Source organism: Neodiprion virginianus, chromosome 4, assembly GCF_021901495.1.
Source record: "Neodiprion virginianus isolate iyNeoVirg1 chromosome 4, iyNeoVirg1.1, whole genome shotgun sequence".
Lineage (NCBI taxonomy): Eukaryota > Metazoa > Arthropoda > Insecta > Hymenoptera > Diprionidae > Neodiprion > Neodiprion virginianus.
Genome location: NC_060880.1, coordinates 5,291,519 through 5,312,654, shown reverse-complemented (window position 1 = coordinate 5,312,654; position 21,136 = coordinate 5,291,519). Strand labels below are relative to the sequence as shown.

The 21,136-nt window shown below is 43.2% G+C and overlaps 2 protein-coding genes across 3 annotated transcripts in view; both read right to left on the bottom strand.

Moving 5' to 3' along the window:
• Positions 1-21,136, bottom strand: part of LOC124302350 (transmembrane protein 132C) — a 206,579-nt gene that overhangs the window by 92,510 nt on the left and 92,933 nt on the right. The gene's annotated exons all lie outside the window — the stretch shown is intronic.
• Positions 11,693-13,783, bottom strand: LOC124302351 (phospholipase A2-like). Its single transcript, XM_046758463.1, has 4 exons — positions 13,531-13,783; positions 12,284-12,443; positions 12,024-12,176; positions 11,693-11,861 (listed from the first exon to the last, which is right to left on the bottom strand). Exons 1-4 carry the CDS (start codon positions 13,772-13,774, stop codon positions 11,780-11,782), a joined length of 639 nt encoding a protein of 212 aa, XP_046614419.1. The 5' UTR covers positions 13,775-13,783; the 3' UTR covers positions 11,693-11,779.

The window sequence follows — 21,136 nt, the reverse complement described above, 5'->3', positions numbered from 1 at the left end:
GGCCTCCGGAAGACGCCGGTTGCTGGATGCCGAGCCGATCACTCCCGCCCTCGCTCACGTCAAACTTCCGGATATAATCCTCGCTGGTTGATTTATTCACGCGAGAGCGGTAAATCCGGTTCGATTCAATTCCTGTCTGCGGGCTGTGGGTGGGAAAATGATAACAATTTATGCTCGACCAGGGTGAGTGGAGGGATTTTTTACAACGATGAGACCAAACGATCCGAGAAAAACGAAACTTTGGCCCAGGTGCAGTCAAGGACCTTTCCAAGACATTTCAAGGTTGCTCAAGAACAGTTTTCAGGACTTTAAAAGGACAAGCAAAATTCAAAAATAGTTTCCAGGACTTTGGAAGTACATGCACGATTCAAGGACATTTCCAGGATCACTGGAGACCATGTAAGTAGCAGTAGTACCATTGGAACATACCTAATCAGAAGTCGGGGATGAATTCTGCTGGGAGTAAGGTTGAAGTTAAGTGGTACATCGTCTGGACGAGCCCGTAGAAATGGTTGGTTGGCGGGGACAAGGTGCTATTCAGACAAACCCCTGTGTATTGCAAGGCGGATATTTCACCTCAGCAGAATACTTAGGTACTCGGTTTCACATACCTGTGCAGAGCGATTATCCATCCAATAGTTTAATGCGCATGTGCCACAACTAGAAAGCAGTTGCTTGACAGGGTGACCAACCGTCATAAATTTGGAATACAGTTCGGCGCGTTTTATGTGACCTGAAAAATTTTACAAGCTGTCGATGTTGAAGGAAGACAACTACCAGCGTCAACTGTGAAAATCTTGTCAGATTACATTCACGACGATTGATCGCCCTGTCAAAGAAATGCTCTCGAATTGTACCGCGTCCGCATTAAACTCTATCGGAGGAAGAAAAATTCTGTCGATAGTTAATCGCTTTGTATACTACTGATTTGAAGAGAAAATTGAAGAGAATAATCCTCCCGTACTCTCTGTATTGTCGCCGGGAGATTATATTCCCGAGAAGCGAACGAAACGGTCGCGCGGCGAGGGGGAAGAACGTTGGGCTATTATCCTGGATTCCAGAGGCTCATCGGGGATCAATTTCATTAGAATAATTCCTTGCGCCGTTGCACCTGGCGCGAAGATGTTTGCTTTCCAGCCATATCAAGCTGGAACCGCCACATTCGAAAATCGAAAAATTTCCTATGGAATAATTAAGGGCTAATTAGAGGCTAATTAAATGCTCTATTTTCGAATTAAATGCTCCGCGTTTTTTAAAAGAAACCTGTGGCGGTGCCAGCTTGACATAAACCTGGAACCGCCACATCGAAAAAAAACGGAAAACAAGTGAAATTTCGGAAAAGTGTTAGGGTCATAATTAAAGGCTAATTAAAGGCTCTTGGAATTGCTCATCTTTAAATTGATTGCTCGGTGTTTTTTAAAAAAAACCTGTGGCGGTGCCAGCTCGATATAAACCAGACTTGGAAAAAAACGGGAACGAGGTCAAATTTCGAAAAAGTGTGAGGGTCATAATTAAAGGCTAATTAAAGGCTCCCGGAAAACCACCCGCTCGAATTAAGTGCTCCACCCCCGGGGGTGGAAACCACCAAAAAACTCGAAAAATCGGTGTAACTCTCGGACGCAACAACTTACAGAGTTCGTTCGAGTGTTAAAATTACTCCAGAATTAAAGGCTCCCGGAAAACCACCCGCTCGAATTAAGTGCTCCACCCCCAAGGGGTGGAAACCACCCAAAAACTAGAAAAATCCGTGTAACTCTCGGACGCAACAACTTACAGAGTTCGTACAAGTGTTAAAATTACTCCAGAATTAAAGGCTCCCGGAAAACCACCCGCTCGAATTAAGTGCTCCACCCCCGGGGGTGGAAACCACCAAAAAACTCGAAAAATCGGTGTAACTCTCGGACGCAACAACTTACAGAGTTCGTTCGAGTGTTAAAATTACTCCAGAATTAAAGGCTCCCGGAAAACCACCCGCTCGAATTAAGTGCTCCACCCCCAAGGGGTGGAAACCACCCAAAAACTAGAAAAATCCGTGTAACTCTCGGACGCAACAACTTACAGAGTTCGTACAAGTGTTAAAATTACTCCAGAATTAAAGGCTCCCGGAAAATCACCCGCTCGAATTAAGTGCTCCACCCCCAAGGGGTGGAAACCACCCAAAAACTAGAAAAATCCGTGTAACTCTCGGACGCAACAACTTACAGAGTTCGTACAAGTGTTAAAATTACTCCAGAATTAAAGGCTCCCGGAAAATCACCCGCTCGAATTAAGTGCTCCACCCCCAAGGGGTGGAAACCACCCAAAAACTAGAAAAATCCGTGTAACTCTCGGACGCAACAACTTACAGAGTTCGTACAAGTGTTAAAATTACTCCAGAATTAAAGGCTCCCGGAAAATCACCCGCTCGAATTAAGTGCTCCACCCCCAAGGGGTGGAAACCACCCAAAAACTAGAAAAATCCGTGTAACTCTCGGACGCAACAACTTACAGAGTTCGTACAAGTGTTAAAATTACTCCAGAATTAAAGGCTCCCGGAAAACCACCCGCTCGAATTAAGTGCTCCACCCCCGGGGGTGGAAACCACCAAAAAACTCGAAAAATCGGTGTAACTCTCGGACGCAACAACTTACAGAGTTCGTTCGAGTGTTAAAATTACTCCAGAATTAAAGGCTCCCGGAAAACCACCCGCTCGAATTAAGTGCTCCACCCCCAAGGGGTGGAAACCACCCAAAAACTAGAAAAATCCGTGTAACTCTCGGACGCAACAACTTACAGAGTTCGTACAAGTGTTAAAATTACTCCAGAATTAAAGGCTCCCGGAAAATCACCCGCTCGAATTAAGTGCTCCACCCCCAAGGGGTGGAAACCACCCAAAAACTAGAAAAATCGGTGTAACTCTCGGACGCAACAACTTACAGAGTTCGTACAAGTGTTAAAATTACTCCAGAATTAAAGGCTCCCGGAAAACCACCCGCTCGAATTAAGTGCTCCACCCCCAAGGGGTGGAAACCACCCAAAAACTAGAAAAATCCGTGTAACTCTCGGACGCAACAACTTACAGAGTTCGTACAAGTGTTAAAATTACTCCAGAATTAAAGGCTCCCGGAAAATCACCCGCTCGAATTAAGTGCTCCACCCCCAAGGGGTGGAAACCACCCAAAAACTAGAAAAATCGGTGTAACTCTCGGACGCAACAACTTACAGAGTTCGTACAAGTGTTAAAATTACTCCAGAATTAAAGGCTCCCGGAAAACCACCCGCTCGAATTAAGTGCTCCACCCCCAAGGGGTGGAAACCACCCAAAAACTAGAAAAATCCGTGTAACTCTCGGACGCAACAACTTACAGAGTTCGTACAAGTGTTAAAATTACTCCAGAATTAAAGGCTCCCGGAAAATCACCCGCTCGAATTAAGTGCTCCACCCCCAAGGGGTGGAAACCACCCAAAAACTAGAAAAATCCGTGTAACTCTCGGACGCAACAACTTACAGAGTTCGTACAAGTGTTAAAATTACTCCAGAATTAAAGGCTCCCGGAAAATCACCCGCTCGAATTAAGTGCTCCACCCCTAAGGGGTGGAAACCACCCAAAAACTAGAAAAATCCGTGTCACGCTTGGACGGAACAAGTTACAGGGTTTCTAGAGGCGTCAAAATCACTCTTCAGTCAACGACTCTCGATACACTGCCATTACAAATCAAATGCTTCACAGTCCACCCACAAGAGTGTGACTGAGACACGAACTTTACGAATCAACGTAGCAGGTGGATGAAACAGGAACCAGGATTTTCAATGCGAAAAAATGCTCGTGTCGCGTGAATTCGTTACAATTTTTGTGTCTTCTACTTTGATTTCAGCATCGTCACCAACGAACGTCATTCCAGCGCAAATGAGGCGTTGTTTTTGCAGTTATTGATTTCACTTGTGTGGATTGCAGGTGAGTGATGGAGATTATTTTCTATGTACCTTTCTCCACACTATAAACATTACTCGTCACCGCCACCGACGTCACCATCACAGGAACTTAGCCCTTTCTTCTCTTTTCGGACGCTATCTAGAAAGATAGACACAATGGTCTAAATTGTGCTACAGGCTTGAGAAAGTGAGTGCGTTATACATAAAGAAAACTCCTACTTCAAATTTCAAATCTTCAGAAGCTGCCAATTTTGTTTATGGCCTGGGAGTCAACGATAGCCGGGTCATTTTGGCAACATCAATTTATTTAATGAATCATCCGTGTAACGTATAATAGTAATATGAACATTCTCCAACGCACCACCGGGACGTGAACGGGAGAGCTTTATTGACGATTAAAAATCAACAAAAAAAATTTATAGACGCATAAGCGAAAGCGTTCTTACACATTGATTGGAATATAAGAATTTCACAAAATATCGTTTTCCGCCTGAATTTCACGACTGAACTCGTCTTTCACCCATATAAGCAGGCGTAAAAAATCTAAGAAAATTTGTATTATCAAGAATGAAATTAATTGCGATGCGTTTTTTTATAATAACAAACACGAAAAGAATAGTGTTTCACCTATAAGATACAACGACGGTCGTCCAGGACTGTGAAACTGCGTTGGGCATGCGGCACATGAGCGACGAGGTTAGAACGCTGTATCTCTACCTGCCTTAAAGACGATCGTTGGTGTTCTGAATGATTGGAAGACCATCGTGAAGCTGTTTTTTCCATGTTATACGTTTACTCAGTGAATAAATTCAAACTCTGGCGGATAATTGTAATAGATCTTTTACCGTAAGAATCGAGACTCAAATATACTGGTAAAATTCGCAAAATTCCACCACTTATGCGGGTGGACGACAAGCGTGTCATGGAATCCAGGCGGAAGATGATATTTTTCTAAGTTTCTTATTTTCCATTCTCTACAAAAATATGTCTATGAATTTTCTGTACGGCGCATCGTTAGCTAGTGATGAAAATCAGAATGAGCCACAAACAATTTTCTCCCATGTAATCCTTATGAAAAATGGAAAAGTGCGATGCGCAACCTCTTAATGTTAAGATTGAGAGCTAAAATTTTGAAAGACGTATTTTCGTGATGAAATGGAAGTTCTCAAATTTTTTGGAAGTATAAAAAATTGCTTTTTTTATACTATCTAGTTTCATTCAAAATAGTTGTAAAATTGATTATTCGATATTATTATGAATTTGACTTCTAGTTAAGACCTCAAGAAACAAGAAGACATTTTTCCAGTATTTTAGGTATTATAAAGTTTTACGTGGTTTAATGTGCTGCGAATGCAAACGGCTCATGTTTACCTTTAGTGAGGTACGAAAAAACGGAGTATGGTTTCAGGATGAGGGCTTACATAGCTTCACAGCACATGATGTGAATGCAAATATGTCGATATATTGTCGATTGATGTTCCCAACACAGAAGAAACGTTAAAAATGGCAGTTTTGATTATTTCAAAAACTCTTGCAATTGAAATATTTCCCGAGATGTGCGATGCCATGATGGCTAACATCACGGTCGCCTACACACAATCCACATTCTACTGAAATCATACATGCTGTGAGTACCAATAGCTATTGTTGAGTAAAAATGATTTTTGCCTACCGATGAGATTTAATATTAACAATGTGTACTTATAACCAATTACCGATGAATAAAATTGATGAGTTTTTGATACATAATGGAATTTAACACAGGTCAATTAAATAAATTTACTCGAAGCGCTTGCGCATTGACAAGCTTTTTTTGCTAATTGTCGAAATACCCTCTGTTCACCTGCATTTTTGTGATCATGATTAATTCATATTTTATTACTGATATTTTTATTATTAATTATTACTGATTTACGATTCTGATTCATGGGTGGATTCAATTCAATGGATCAGGGGCGATAACGTCGGAAATAAACCAAGTCAACGTAGAGTGAAATATGTTTCGGATGACGGTGAATGGCTTATACGGGCAGAACACATTATCGTAGCAAAGTTGTGAGCGAAGAACAATTTTCAACAATGTTGACACCTGATCCAATAGCACTCCACATTTATACACCAGCACGAAGTTACGGGCAAAACCAGAAATTACTCTATTTAAAATTGTCTCGGGAATCATGGATTGAAACGGGGTATCATGATTCCTGATAGCGACGAAGTAGTGAACTTTACTGCAAAACGGTCCCGTGAAACTTGAATTCTTTTGTACTACTAACAGTACAAAATGATCGGTTTGATCGTTGACAGAACATGAGATCAACTGAACACTTGAGAATTTCGTGTACCCTGAAATTCACTCAAATTTCTCTGCTGATTTTTGTAGGGCTTGTGTTGTTGAAAATTCTTCTGTTTTCAGAGACGATTCAATAATGCATTGTTTTGAAGTGACCGAAATCTGGAAATTAGAACGGATTACGTCAACTTGTATGGATTTTCTGAAACACAAACTTTTGGACTGTGCAGCGGAGAGCCTATGATTGAGAGATTAATGTAACGCCTCCAAAGATCATCTAACTTAATCCGTCCGAGAGTTACACCGATTTTTCGAGTTTTTTGGTGGTTTCCACCCCCGGGGGTGGAGCACTTAATTCGAGCGGGTGGTTTTCCGGGAGCCTTTAATTCTGGAGTAATTTTAACACTTGTACGAACTCTGTAAGTTGTTGCGTCCGAGAGTTACACGGATTTTTCTAGTTTTTGGGTGGTTTCCACCCCTTGGGGGTGGAGCACTTAATTCGAGCGGGTGATTTTCCGGGAGCCTTTAATTCTGGAGTAATTTTAACACTTGTACGAACTCTGTAAGTTGTTGCGTCCGAGAGTTACACGGATTTTTCTAGTTTTTGGGTGGTTTCCACCCCTTGGGGGTGGAGCACTTAATTCGAGCGGGTGGTTTTCCGGGAGCCTTTAATTCTGGAGTAATTTTAACACTCGAACGAACTCTGTAAGTTGTTGCGTCCGAGAGTTACACCGATTTTTCGAGTTTTTTGGTGGTTTCCACCCCCGGGGGTGGAGCACTTAATTCGAGCGGGTGGTTTTCCGGGAGCCTTTAATTCTGGAGTAATTTTAACACTTGTACGAACTCTGTAAGTTGTTGCGTCCGAGAGTTACACCGATTTTTCGAGTTTTTTGGTGGTTTCCACCCCCGGGGGTGGAGCACTTAATTCGAGCGGGTGGTTTTCCGGGAGCCTTTAATTCTGGAGTAATTTTAACACTTGTACGAACTCTGTAAGTTGTTGCGTCCGAGAGTTACACCGATTTTTCTAGTTTTTGGGTGGTTTCCACCCCTTGGGGGTGGAGCACTTAATTCGAGCGGGTGATTTTCCGGGAGCCTTTAATTCTGGAGTAATTTTAACACTTGTACGAACTCTGTAAGTTGTTGCGTCCGAGAGTTACACGGATTTTTCTAGTTTTTGGGTGGTTTCCACCCCTTGGGGGTGGAGCACTTAATTCGAGCGGGTGGTTTTCCGGGAGCCTTTAATTCTGGAGTAATTTTAACACTCGAACGAACTCTGTAAGTTGTTGCGTCCGAGAGTTACACCGATTTTTCGAGTTTTTTGGTGGTTTCCACCCCCGGGGGTGGAGCACTTAATTCGAGCGGGTGGTTTTCCGGGAGCCTTTAATTAGCCTTCAATTATGACCCTCACACTTTTTCGAAATTTGACCTCGTTCCCGTTTTTTTTCAAGTCTGGTTTATATCGAGCTGGCACCGCCACAGGTTTTTTTTAAAAAACACCGAGCAATTAATTTAAAGATGAGCAATTCCAAGAGCCTTTAATTAGCCTTTAATTATGACCCTAACACTTTTCCGAAATTTCACTTGTTTTCCGTTTTTTTTCGATGTGGCGGTTCCAGGTTTATGTCAAGCTGGCACCGCCACAGGTTTCTTTTAAAAAACGCGGAGCATTTAATTCGAAAATAGAGCATTTAATTAGCCTCTAATTAGCCCTTAATTATTCCATAGGAAATTTTTCGATTTTCGAATGTGGCGGTTCCAGCTTGATATGGCTTTGCTTTCCATTACAAGCCGAGGAGAAATCTCGGTGGAATGGTACCCCGCTTCTACTTCCTGATGATGATAAAACAAAATGAGCAGGAAAAAAAGTAGGTATCGCGGTAAAATAAGAGAAATACGATAGAGCTGCAGGGAACGGGATGAGACGCGGCAAGGAATTTCTGATTAATTTCCAACCCCGTTATCGCATCCCCGAAGTTGATTCTCCCTTATTCTACAGTTTTCAGCAGCTGCTTTACCCGCAGTTCACTTCGTCTTCTATACTCGACGAAATATCCGGCCGAATCGAGAAATACGAATGCGACAAATAGTAAAAAAAAAGTAACGATGATGATATTATTATTATTATCAACATTATCGAAGAGAATAAAGGTTGGATGAAAATTCAGAGCGCTCCGCGCGAGCGGTTTCCACCTACGTTTTTTTCCGGCGGAGTAACGCCAGGCGTTTAACCAGGTTCGTGTATAATAACGTTCTGCATACGAAATGCAGTGTGCAGTATGACCTAATTGAAATACGCGCCTGCGAAGCTTTGGCTGAAGGCTAGCTGGCAAGGTTCGGTCGTAAACGTGAAACCGCAGTGTCCAGCCCACACGTTGTTAGCACCCGTCGTAATTCCGGCGCCTGAAAGAATTAACCCCTGATCCCGTGCGAATCGGGGAGAGGATAAAGTGGAAAATCAAGAGAGAGAGAGAATAAGAAAAAAAAAATAAATAAAAATGAAGAGAAGAGAAGAGAGGCGTTTTTTTTTCGCACGAAAAATACGATAAACGCGATGCTAGATTTCGCGTAGGCGTCTTCATTCCTCGCACAATCAACTCCAATGAGCCGTGATATTGACTCCTCGCCAACTTCTGTGCACCAGCTGTTAATTGCGGAGCGGGAAAGAGAGAGGCAAGATGGAAAGAAAATATAGAGCGTGAAAATAAGACACGAAATAGCAGACAAAAGAAGAGCCGGAGAAGAAGGAAAAGGTAAATGTTGGAACTCGAGACGTGAAGAAATTTCACTCTCGGAAGAGAGAGAGAGAGAAAGAGTGAGAGATAAGACGCTTCGTTCTCACTCTTTCGTCGACTACTGTTGATGACGATCGTGTAGCTTTTAATCAAGCCAAATGAGGACAAGGCCGATGACCGAGGGGTAAAAAAAGGAGCGAATTACTCGCCCGAGGATACTTTCTGCACGCTAAATTAGTCTCGTATAAATTATCTCAAATAATTTTTAACTCGCTTTCCAAGTTCCGTTAAGTTTTAGGCCAATATCTTTCAAGTCGCGGAAAATCCACACGAATAACCTAGAAAAGCTGGATTAAAATTCACCTGAAAATCGTCGGCGATTTGACAAAGTCGTTGCCATGAGAATTTTCGACAAGTACGAATAACATTCTAATCACAGTAATCAGTCCTTGATCGTCAGTCTCTGCAGTAAATTTTCGAATGAGACATTTTTCAGCTACCCTTTAATAAATGAGACGGCGTTGAAACGAGTCGAGGGTTCGAGTTAATATCGACCCCTGGTTGCGACTTGAAACCTGCGGGGCTGAGCCGAGAAGCTGTTAACGGTCCATGAGAATATTCATCCTATTTCTTGGACGGCGCGGAAAGACCGAATTATATCCTTTTGTTTTCCGCACTTTTTAATATAAAGGGTGGGAAGGGAATTGTACCTACCTGCCTTTTAACTTCCGCAGGCCAAATAACCGTCCGAATGTATTTTCCACGGGAGACTTTTTGCCAGAGCCTTTTACGAGCCCCTTTCCTTTCATTCTTCTGCCTTAATAATACGCATCGTCAAAATTCAACGTCGTGCTACCTCCGCCTCTCTACTTCTCTCCAACTCCCTTTCTCCCAATTTTGCTTTCTCGCTTTTCAAGGAGTAAAAAACGAAACGAAGTATGAAATATCGGCGGATGTACGCACCGGTTCAGTTTTAAATTGAACCTAACAAAATATTCACGTCGCGATAAGAGAGTTCTGCAGAGTAGGTATTATTATACCGTTTCTTTATCGAGCGTACTTCCGAAATTATAATATATTCATCGAAAATATTCAACGATTATACAAGTTCAATTTCGGATATTACATAGGAGAAATGTGAGAAAAAGAAAGCAGGGAGAAGAGGAAAAAAGAAACGTAAAAGAGAGAGAGAGAGAAAAAAAAAATAATAACAGAATTCAATCTCCGACAACTTATCACAAATGTGTCTCCGTATTCCGGAAAAAAGAAGACCATCCTCGTCGCCGTGTTATAACGATCGGGAAGGTGGATCCAAAGACCCGAGGATAACGGAAATTCGGAGTACATTGAGCTCGTTCGCATTTGTCCAACTTACCCAACGAGAGCCAGAGAGACTCGCGGCTAGCTTCAAATATATATCCGTATTTATTGCCAGTCACAATTGTCGGCCAGCCAAGATACTCTGGCGCTGGTCCATCGCTTGTATGAGATCGGAGCCAAACTTATTCGGGGTTTGTTGCAATATCGTATACACGGTCGTATAAAAGTAAAGTAGTGTGCGTAGCCCGAAATATACATCGGGTACAAAAGATCCCGAGGGGTAATACAGTCGTAAACGTATATATATACATATATATATACACACGTGTATGAACGGAAAATTGGCGTATAGCGTAACATGTTGCTGAATATTATTATTATTTCACGGTACTTTACTTTTCTTCGTCCTTTTTTTTTTTTTTCCTTTATTAAAAAAGAAAGATTGAGATTTATTTTCACCAGGAATATGAAATTTGTGCGAAAACAGTTTGCGTTTAATGTCTAATACGTAATGCACACATTCGATAAGATTACGTACCTACTCGTTGCGTCGCGACGAGTGATACGGTTGTAAAAAGTATTGAAAAAAAAACAAAAAAAAAAAAATGAAAAGAAAGAAAAAACGGCAATACAAATGCGACGAGATAAGGAAAATATCGAGGCTACGATGATGGGTCAGAGGGGAAACGGGAGTAGAGTGAATCCATAAAATATTTTACATACATGTAACGTATATACACGGATACACACGGATTGTATCGGGGTAGAAAAGTAGCTGAAGGGAAATCCGGAGAGTAGAAGGAAATATGACCGCTTATAGAGAGATTCGCAGACAACGATGGATCGATGATGTGCGGGTGAGAAGAGGGGCTTTGGCCTCCGTACCTACTTTGCCGCATGCATGATCGAGTGCCGACCTTCGCATTCTGTTCCTCCCGGTTCACCGCCTCTCGCGCCTTTACTTCCGATCTGAGTTTCCCTCGGTTGGACCTAATAACCGCTCTCTTAAAGTTGGACGAATTTTTATCGAGCCCACCTCGACGATTCAACTGGGAAATATGGGACCTGAGAAACGAGGAGTCGGTTTAAAGTTTCCGAAGGTATGCGAGAGGCGAGGAGTCTTAGTTTTTTTTTTCTTCTTTGTCGTTGCATACCTACCGTTCCGTTTCCATTGCTTATACGAAAGTTGAATCCGCACTTCTCCCGATCCGCAGAGATTTATCTTTGGAAAATTTTCACGCTCGAATATACAGTACCTACCGACTTGGCCAAAGTCGAAACTCTGTAATTTATAAACATCAGTATTCGAAAAAGTTTCGGGAGATCGGTGTCTTCTTCGCTAAAGGACGGAATTAAAGAACGCTGGAAAACGCGTCAAGGGATGGTACGAATGAAAACATCGGACAACGAAGCTGCGCGATATCGAATGTCGTAAATGTGTTTTTATTCAAAGAAACGTGACACTGCGAAAAGGTTCGTCCGGAGGCCACGTCGAATGGATTTCCCTCATCCCAGCGTGTGTCAGTACAGAGGGACGTCAAACCACTGGTACATCATCGGTTGGCTCTCGTCCAGTTCGTACTCGAGGCAACGTTTCGGGTACCTGGAAACAACCACCCGGTATTCCGCTCAGTTCCTTCAACTTTTTTTTAGTCCCATTCCGTTCGCGTTTAGGGTAAAGCCTCGGATTTGCCAGCCCGAGGAAACACGGGCAATCGGAAAACCGGATGCGAGAGGGAAAATTAAAAGGGGTGGCCGAACTTACGGGTGGTAACGCTTGCAACCAACGATCGGATAATCGTTACGGAAGCACTTGGTGCCTAGGAAACTGAAGTACAATATTCCCACCTTGTCGCCAATTTCGTCCGGAGAACCGTGAAGACAGTCGTAAAATTTCTCATCGCACGAACAGTGCACCCTTAAATATACGACAATTAAGTGATTTGATAACGAGAGATTTATGTACCGAGAAATGCTGCCAAACAGCTTTGGCTGAGAAAATAATATCGACAAGCGATGATGAACCTTGTATAAAACGACGGATTGGTTAGATTGAATTTAGTATCCATTGCTTCGATGATGTCTTCGCAATGGTCGTGTGTACGGCAGCAAGCATCAGACTCCGCGAAGGTACCGAGATCGTCGTAATTGTCAGCAACGTTACCACTTCCGCACCACTTGGTACCTGAAGTGAGAAGAAGCGGAGAAATTACATGTATTAGGGCCGTCTTTAAAAAGGTTTTCTTCGAATTTCTTTGAATTTCGACCGGCTGGTCGCCCAAATCAGATTTCTATCTCAACTCTAACGCGTGCCCCAAAGAGGGTGGATTTTCACATGAAATCTACCGAACGGATTTCCATGAAACTAGGTATGAAGGGTTTTTTGGGTCGCTGATTACGAATCTCAAAATTTGGAAATTTAAAGTAACGGTTCCATTATGGAGGACCAAATCCCAAGTCACTTGGTATTGTCATATTTGATTTTGTAATTTTGAGTTCAGATTCATGATCAGCGATATCAAAAACACTTGAGTACCGAGTTTTATCGAAATCAAATGACTTTTCGGATTTCGCTCGACCATATTGGGTCGGTCATTTTGAATTTTCAAATTTTGAGTTCAGATTCGTAATTAGCGACCCAAGAAACCCGCAACATGAAATTTAATCTAAATCCGTTGGGTAGATTTGATGTGCCTCTGAAAGGGTTGAATGGAATCCACCCTCTTTGAGGCTCGAGTTAGAGTTGAGATAAAAATTTGAAGAAATTATGGAATTATTTTCTAATCATCTGGAGTCAATTTGGGGGGTGAGTCGGTAGAAATTCGAAAATTACCTTTTTCAGGACCACCCTAAATTATATATAAACCGTCGATGATAGGAATGTAAATTTTCGATGTCGAATAAGCCGAGGACACGCGACCAATTCGGCTATAATCGAGTCGCGGTGTTGGAAATGAATCGTTACCAGGTAGTGCGATCAAACGGAATAACGATCGGGAGAACTTACCAGGAGGATAATTAGATTGAACAATTTGGTGAACGAGGTACTACGCACTGTTTGAGCTTGCGAACGAAGCGTCAATAAGGTTTGAAACGGTCGGATGAAACGAGCAAGTGTCCGTCTCTCGGGTAATCGATTGAAAAGAGAAGAGGTGAAGAGAGGGAGAGGGAAGGACGGAAGGGAGGTCAAGAGGCCCAGCGACGGTTTATAACCGAAAATTAACAAACCCTGGATAATTGGTAGGCAGGACGTACCGACGCTCTCTACTCACCGGGAAAGATCAAATTCAAGCGTTCTCGTCTGGTTTCACGTAGGTCGTTAGTGTCAACCGCCTCGATGTCCAGAACATCCGTTCTAATGACCCAGGAGCCGGAGAGCCGGAACGCGGCGCAGAGAAGTATTAGAAACTGCGAAGTACCAGCCATTATTGAGGAAAGGGAGACGGAGGGAAAAAAAAAAGGTGCCAGACCGATGTGAGCTCGGTTTCGAGGGATGTTCAGCGTCAAACTAACCATCGCGGTGCTCGAGACGTACCAACTTATAACAGATATAATTAACCTAATTCTTAATCAAAGCGTACGTGAGTCGTGATTACGGACGACGTCGACCCAGCTTGTTATCTGGCATCACGCGGTTTTCGAATCTGAAAATGCGGAAACCGCGCGATAAGGTACCAGAGGTAGTCGCCTATAATCGCGGCTACCAATGTTTGTTAACAAACCCCGCTTAGCCGATTGTAGAGCGTCGTGAAACGTGATCGTCCTCATTCTCAAAACACATGTTTTGCGGTTCAATATCACAACAAGTTATATAGTTTTCGGTATAGTGACTATGCACAAAACCACTATGACCTAAAAACGAAAAGTAAATAAAATCGGATTAAAGCGAACCAAATGCAAAAGGAAAGGCAGAAGGAAAAAGAAAAAAAACACAAAAATAATTAAACCTGTGGCGAGAAGCTGTTTAAACGTGGTTAAAATATGTCCTCGAGAAACGGAGAGGGGGGAAAAGTTGGGGGATGGTAATTTACATTTAAATACCAAAACGCGACACCCCGATTGCGTATACATACGTAAGAATATGTATGAACATGAAAGCTTAGTTGCGGTCCAAGTTGACCCCTGCAGAGTCCCTCCCGGAAAAGGGGGACCAAAGTGGAAAAAGAGAGGGAGAAGATACGTTGGTATAAACGAAGGCGAGCACCACCCCTGAGTAACCCTATCGTGAACCACTTCCGTGCCCGCAGGGCTTTACCGGCTTGAATACTTGAAAGTGCGGTGTGGCGTTGTAGGCGCAGCTCGAGTATGCGGCAGGGGTAACCAATTTCGAAATAGATGGAGAGCGAGAGAGAGGGACAGAGAGAGAGAGAAAACAGTCATTACCATTCGGCATCCAGCGAGAAACGTTTATTTGCCTTTGTTCTTTCGTTCTTTTTCCACCCATCCTGCGTATACATGGTCCAGTAAAAACTGGTCCCGGTAGTAGTTTTCTCGTTAACCGATGTCCGTTAATCGCTCGATCCGCGCCGGATTTCATGTCTCCCAAACGAACGGTTTGTTTCGATGGTATCGCAGAGCGAATTTCCAAGTCAGAAGGAGGGTTGAAATTCGGATTGACCATTCAGCCGAGTATTCTCCGCGTCGCTTTGGGAAAGGGAGGTCGCCACTACCCCGAAATAATTCAAATTACCGAAGGATCGAAGCGCCGAACCACCCGGAACAATTTCGCGCAATTTCTACCTTGTTCACATTTTACGCAATATTGGTCGGTCTGAATTTTGATCGTTCGAAATTTCGCCTCCTACCGGCGCGCGGCGTTGTCACGAGAGCAGACGTGTCCATGAGACGTCGCGTACCCGAGCCAGTCGACTAACGAAACACCCTTGGGATGCGGCACTGGCTTAATAACGCGAAGGGTGGATGAGTGGTGGAGAGAAGCGAACCCCCCTTTGCCATTCCCGGACCGTTCCGAACCTGGGCGGCACGATTCTCTTGATGCCGGGAGAGCCGAGAGGAGAGAGGATAGTCTGTAAGGGTGTCCCTTTGATCTAGCGAAGGTTGTCCCGGCGGTGATGACGGTGTGGCTACCGCGTGTGTGCGATGACGAAGTTGGTGAAAGGTGGAAGAAGCGCCGCGAAGAGAACTACTCAAGAAGATGAGGGAAGGGAGGAGCAAGGGGGGGGGGAGGGGGAGGAAGGCCAGCGGTCCAAAGCCCATTGATAAAATACTAGATGACGACCCCGCATCTTCCATTATCCCAACGGACAGATGCCCACTCTGCATTTTGATGCCCGCGAGTAGGTGCCGCAAAATTTAACGACTCTCCTCCTCTTCCACATCCTCTTCCCAAGGCAAGCTTTCATCTCTAGCGTAGTACAGGGGATAACTTCCAGCAGTATTACCCACCAGGCCACCCGCCGCAAAGCGAAATTAGATATTGTTATGTAAATACACAGCTCGCGTGTGTTGTTTGAAGCGTGTAACTCGGGGATTAGTGCCTGACGGATCACGCGTGTCTAGAGATGCCTTATGCAGATATTTATGTAATGTAGATCAGAAGCGGGATGATCGTTATTTAAGGCAACCTGCAACGGTACCAGGATCCTTTGATATTTTAATCAAAAATTTCACCAACGATAACGAAGCCTCCTCATCCATTCGCAACATTGACTGAAATACGAAAATGCATACAATACGCAATATCACGTTTACTGGGTACAAGATAGCTATGAATGCACTGGTATTTACACAACGTGAATGCATTACACGTAAATATGTGAGGGTGCGTACGTTGCACTCGCTTGTAACGACAGTTTTTACGACTCGCTTGTGTAACGACCGGTTGAAAAGTTGTTTTTTTTTTTTTTTTCCCTTAATAAAACGGGGTTGTTTGCGATACATTAGCGAATGCGAGGTTTTTTTTTATTATATCTCTTCTTTATCCCAATTCCACGTCGTCGACGTGCTGGAACTCGTTGCATCGGTGAAATCGGCATGCGGTGTGTTATGCTTCCAATTATCGTAGACGCGAAAAACGACTCGACCGTTCGCGTTATCCGGATAGCTGACAAAGAAATCCGCATGCCTTTCAGGGTGGCGTTATTATGAAAATTGATTGAAACAAATCGGGTGTACACATCAAAAGTGCAGACACGTTGATAACACGTATTGACATCGATGGATCGTATGTATAGATTATCTTTTCCAAGCCTTTGATCTCATCGCGTTTACACAGTTTGTTCGGATTTTTTCATATACCAGTGAAAAACGTATATATATATGTATATATATATATAGATATATATATTACCAGACGTTGAAAAAGCTCGTTGATTATATTTGAAACGATCCGTTCCTGTACGGTGAAAAAAGAGAAAAACTTCAACACAGTTAAATATGTGTGAAAATTGAAAACATGCATACCTGTGCAAAAGTAGGGTATTGCATTCCACGTCCGCGTCCGTAAATATATTATTATATACGAAATAATTAAATTTCCGAGTGCAAAATTTTACGCACGAATAATATAATATGCATTGCTCGTCGCCTCATTACTGCTGCAGCAGCAGCAGCAGCAATAGCGAGCAGCTCGACGGCAGTTTTAGTTTCATTGTCAAATAAATTATATCGTGATAACAATATACCGTTATGATCATAACGACGATAATAATCGTATTATATATGTACAGGTAGAATTTTCCCAAGTGGAAAACAGTCCTCGCATCGAAGCGTGTGACTTATTCATATTTTAATCAACAAAGCGGGGTGAAATTGAAACACAACAAAAAGAGGAGAGTGAAAAAAAAAGAACCATTGAAAAACAGATACACGCCACTCATGTGAATAATTATCATTCGTTCAACATTTGGTGATTTGGACCGTCGGGTTTCCGCTGCTATCCATCACCTACTTTATCAAATTATCATTTGATTACTCAAATGCATAACGTTTACTCGCAATCAATAATTGATCGGTAAATTTGCTACAACTCCGGATGAAATTGCGTAAACTACCGAAGCATTTGATATGATTTTGCACTATTATGCAGTGCAAACGAAAGCACAGAACGCGGTGTTAAAGTTCAAAGGTTGATGAACTAATTATCGCGATAATCGATCTCGCTGTAAAGTCAATCTTTAATTTGTATCAATCGAACAAAGAGATTGTTTAAACTCACTCACATTCTTGGCATTCATTCGTACGGAATAAAACTTCCTGCTGTGAATTATTGGTATAGTGAAAATATCGGCATGCAAATCAGAGACGTGAATTTTCAAATAACGATATGCAAAATCACGAGGAATACGTTGTACAGCGATCTATAAATATACCCAAACATACCTACGCATAAAATCAACGAAATAAATCGATGCTCGGATTATATGTTTACACCGAATTTAGCATTTATTATCGTTATGAATCAACATCGTGTGCAAATATTTAATTAAAGCATGTTCAATATAGCCATTTGACTTATTAGCTGTATCAGATTCACGGTCCCGCGAGACTAGAATTTTGTGAGCGTGTCCAATTTGTATTCCAAAACTCTCGGATTCGTGACCTTGTCACCTTAATTCTTGATCACGCTGAAGTTAAATGGCGTTATCGTAAAGATTCATGTCGAGGAAAAAATTGTTGTTCCGCGATTTTTGACTTGTCTGAAATTCAGTAAACCGTAATAAAACGAAACACACACTCATATTTCGACATCCCGTTTCTTTAAAAATCATCGTAAAATTAAGAAAATGGTGATTTTCGTTATAATGTTTCGTTAAAATAACATTATTAACTCAACTTTGTAATTTCTGCCTGCCTGCTTGCTTGATTGGGGTTGTGAAATATATTATGTGAATTCGTGCACGTTCAGGAATTCCGGGATTTCGAGATAATATTCAACAACCGGACTGCTGACCGCAAAATCCTACGCAAACAGTGCTGTGCATGCAGTGTGATGAGTCGACGATTTTGAAAGCCTCAGACGAAGACCAGTATTCGCGCTTTTCACGTCATGCATGTATGTATACTTACACATCTACGCATAGCAGAATCACAGGAGTCACGAGCTGATTTTACCCCGGCGTTATATCTCTCGGATTCACCTTTACTCCTGTTGCTTTCTGCCACGGGGAAAGGATCGATTTTCAAATAACAGACTAAAAACGAGACGACTCGGAGTCTGCAAACTAATTTCAAATAAACGCGTATCGAGTTATTGCCACGAATGACGATCATCCCGCACGACAAAAAATATTTTAAACCGATCAGATACAACCGACGACGATATTTCGTCCCTGAAATCGCGGCTTCGTCTTTTGATTCGACACGATCTTGTAGGTATACCATACCGTAAATATACCATTCGTCATAAGCCCGGTTTGGAATACATGTTAGATAAGATAAGAAGGGACTTGGGTAAAGGGTTCGGGACAAATTCCAAACTTTAACCCTCCTTGCAGCGATCGTACAACGTTGCTCAGTTTTCACAGACCGAAGGGACGCAGCAACGGTTAACGCTTAAATTTATGAAAAGACGATGAAGTGCCGGGTGCATAACGAGGAACGCACCGAAGAAAAAATTTTATTTCAAAAAAGATTTTATGCAGAAAATGAGCATTCGAATGACGAGAGAGACGGCGAATAAAAAAGTAACGCACCGAAGAATAAACTTTAAAATATTCTGCTTCTCTTTGCAGTTTGAAATACTAAATTAATTGCAATCAATCAAGTGTTAATAATTGCATTGAAACACAGTTCGACATACATATTATAGTCGGTTCTCTGTTAGCGAGAGGAAACGTGAAAAGTAATACACAGAATCGTATTTCGAATGAATAGGAACGTGATCGATATAACCCTACAGGTATAACGTGTATAGATGCGAAGTATAACTGAACGCCATTTCTGCTGGTGGCGATTAATCATTTCACTTATCTGCGTTGTTCATTTCACAAAGTGCACGAATTGATTGAAATAAATAGCAGAGTGTGCCGATCAATGAGATTTAATGAAAGAACTGACGTGCCAATTAAACTAACGTATCCCGGTTGGTCGGTCTGGCACCTTACACCGCAAGGCAAAGTGGTGCTCCCGACATTGAATTGAACGAAACAAACCTCGTTGCCGGCCTGCCGCGTTTCAAACAATCGGCAAAATTTGTATACATACACAGTACAGATGGAACCGGCTGCGAGAAGGCGATAGTGCAGCTCGAACGCGAATACGAATGCACCGTTAGTCGTTAAATCTCTCGTACAAAGCGCACGCAAAAGAGATGGTTTGCAGTAAAGTGCCCGCCTCGAGCAGAGAGAGAGCGAGAGAGAGGGAGGGAGAGGGAGAGGTAAAATAGCAGTACGAGATGAGAGTTGATGGGTGGAAATAAAGGTGCCAGTCTTATTTCGCTCGGGGAAAGATATTCCGACGGGATGGGGGGTGATAATGCTTGTAACAGCAGAATGTTAATTACCCCGTTCATATTGTACGTAAACCAAACGTCGAGGGATAACTTGGCGAAAATCCAGAGACGAAACGGAGGGAGGGAAGCTCGGTTTTGGCGGCACATCAGGGCTGCGTTTAACAAGCCACTGTGACGTTTCGTCCTAACCGGGTGATTTATTGTTCTCATTTCCCCCGGTATACACGGCTGCACCCAACGCAGTCTTCCTCCCGTCATCCTTGAGGATCTGAATTACACAGTTCCTCTCCGACGTCGTACTGTTATGGCATTGCGTTGCTTGGAGGTAAATGAGGCGAGTGGGGTCATTTGATTGGCCACTTTGACCCGCCTTCCTTTCATGCGGGTTGCTCGCTTAACCGAATAGGTAGCCCGATCTTAATAGCTATAAAATCCTTCCAAAGGCGGACATCAAAGGTTTTGAGGTCAGCTAAGCATAGGTTCTTGGTCGGAATTCAGACCCTTCGTTACGAGGAGTCTCGTCGGTTCAAACGGCCGTAATGTGGACAGGTTCTGTTCGACCATGATGGAATTGGAACTCTTGAGGATAACGGGCCCTCTCATCGTCTAATGTGGTACCAAGGTCAAGAAGTTTGACAGAGGTCTTGGCGAGGCGCGAGGGAGGAGGATAGCGAGAGCAATATGTGGGGCAATGTATCACCTGTTTGTTGCGGGAAGGTCGTTGGAACGCGAGAGCAATGCCTCACTGCCAGTCCGGCTCTCGTTGGATCGTGGCTTCCCGGCCTGGTAGCGCCCTAGGCGTGAATCTACGGCGGTAGGAGAGCCGGGCTAACGCCATACATTATCACCGCAAGGTTCTGGCAAGCATCCGGCGGAATCAAGACAGCCGAGCGAAATTCAACCACCCCGTTGTTCATAACCGCTGGGGAAAGGCGGTGGCCTCCACAGCCCGATATTGCAGGTGGACGTTCATAACGTCGGGTTATTTTTTACGCTTGGAATGTTTTCCAAGAGGAGGACGCGGTTAGGGGTGAATTGAGTAATTAACCTGGTGGTGCCAAATAAACGCGCTCTGATGCACCCCCGAAATGACCATCGCGAGATACTTATTTCACGGGGTTCTTCTTGATCGTGGTAAAGTCATACGTAACTAAACAACCTTGGCTGTTGGTCCTTACATTGCGGATACAATGAAATGGAGATAGTGGGGGGGGGGGGAAGAGAGGGACGCGTGAGCTTCAGTTCCCCCAAGGGACATTTCTTCGATGACATTACCCGCACAATCGTCAAGACAGCTCGAAATTCCTTTAGCAAACGTCAGCGACAATGGATTCCTCCGGGGCATTGTCGGTGGTTGAAGATATCCTTTCTGCGACCAATCGAGTCAGCTGCTGCTGCTGCTGCTACTGCTTGTGATGGTCTGGAGAATAGGAAGGACTAAATTTGGATCCGTTGGCTCGACAATC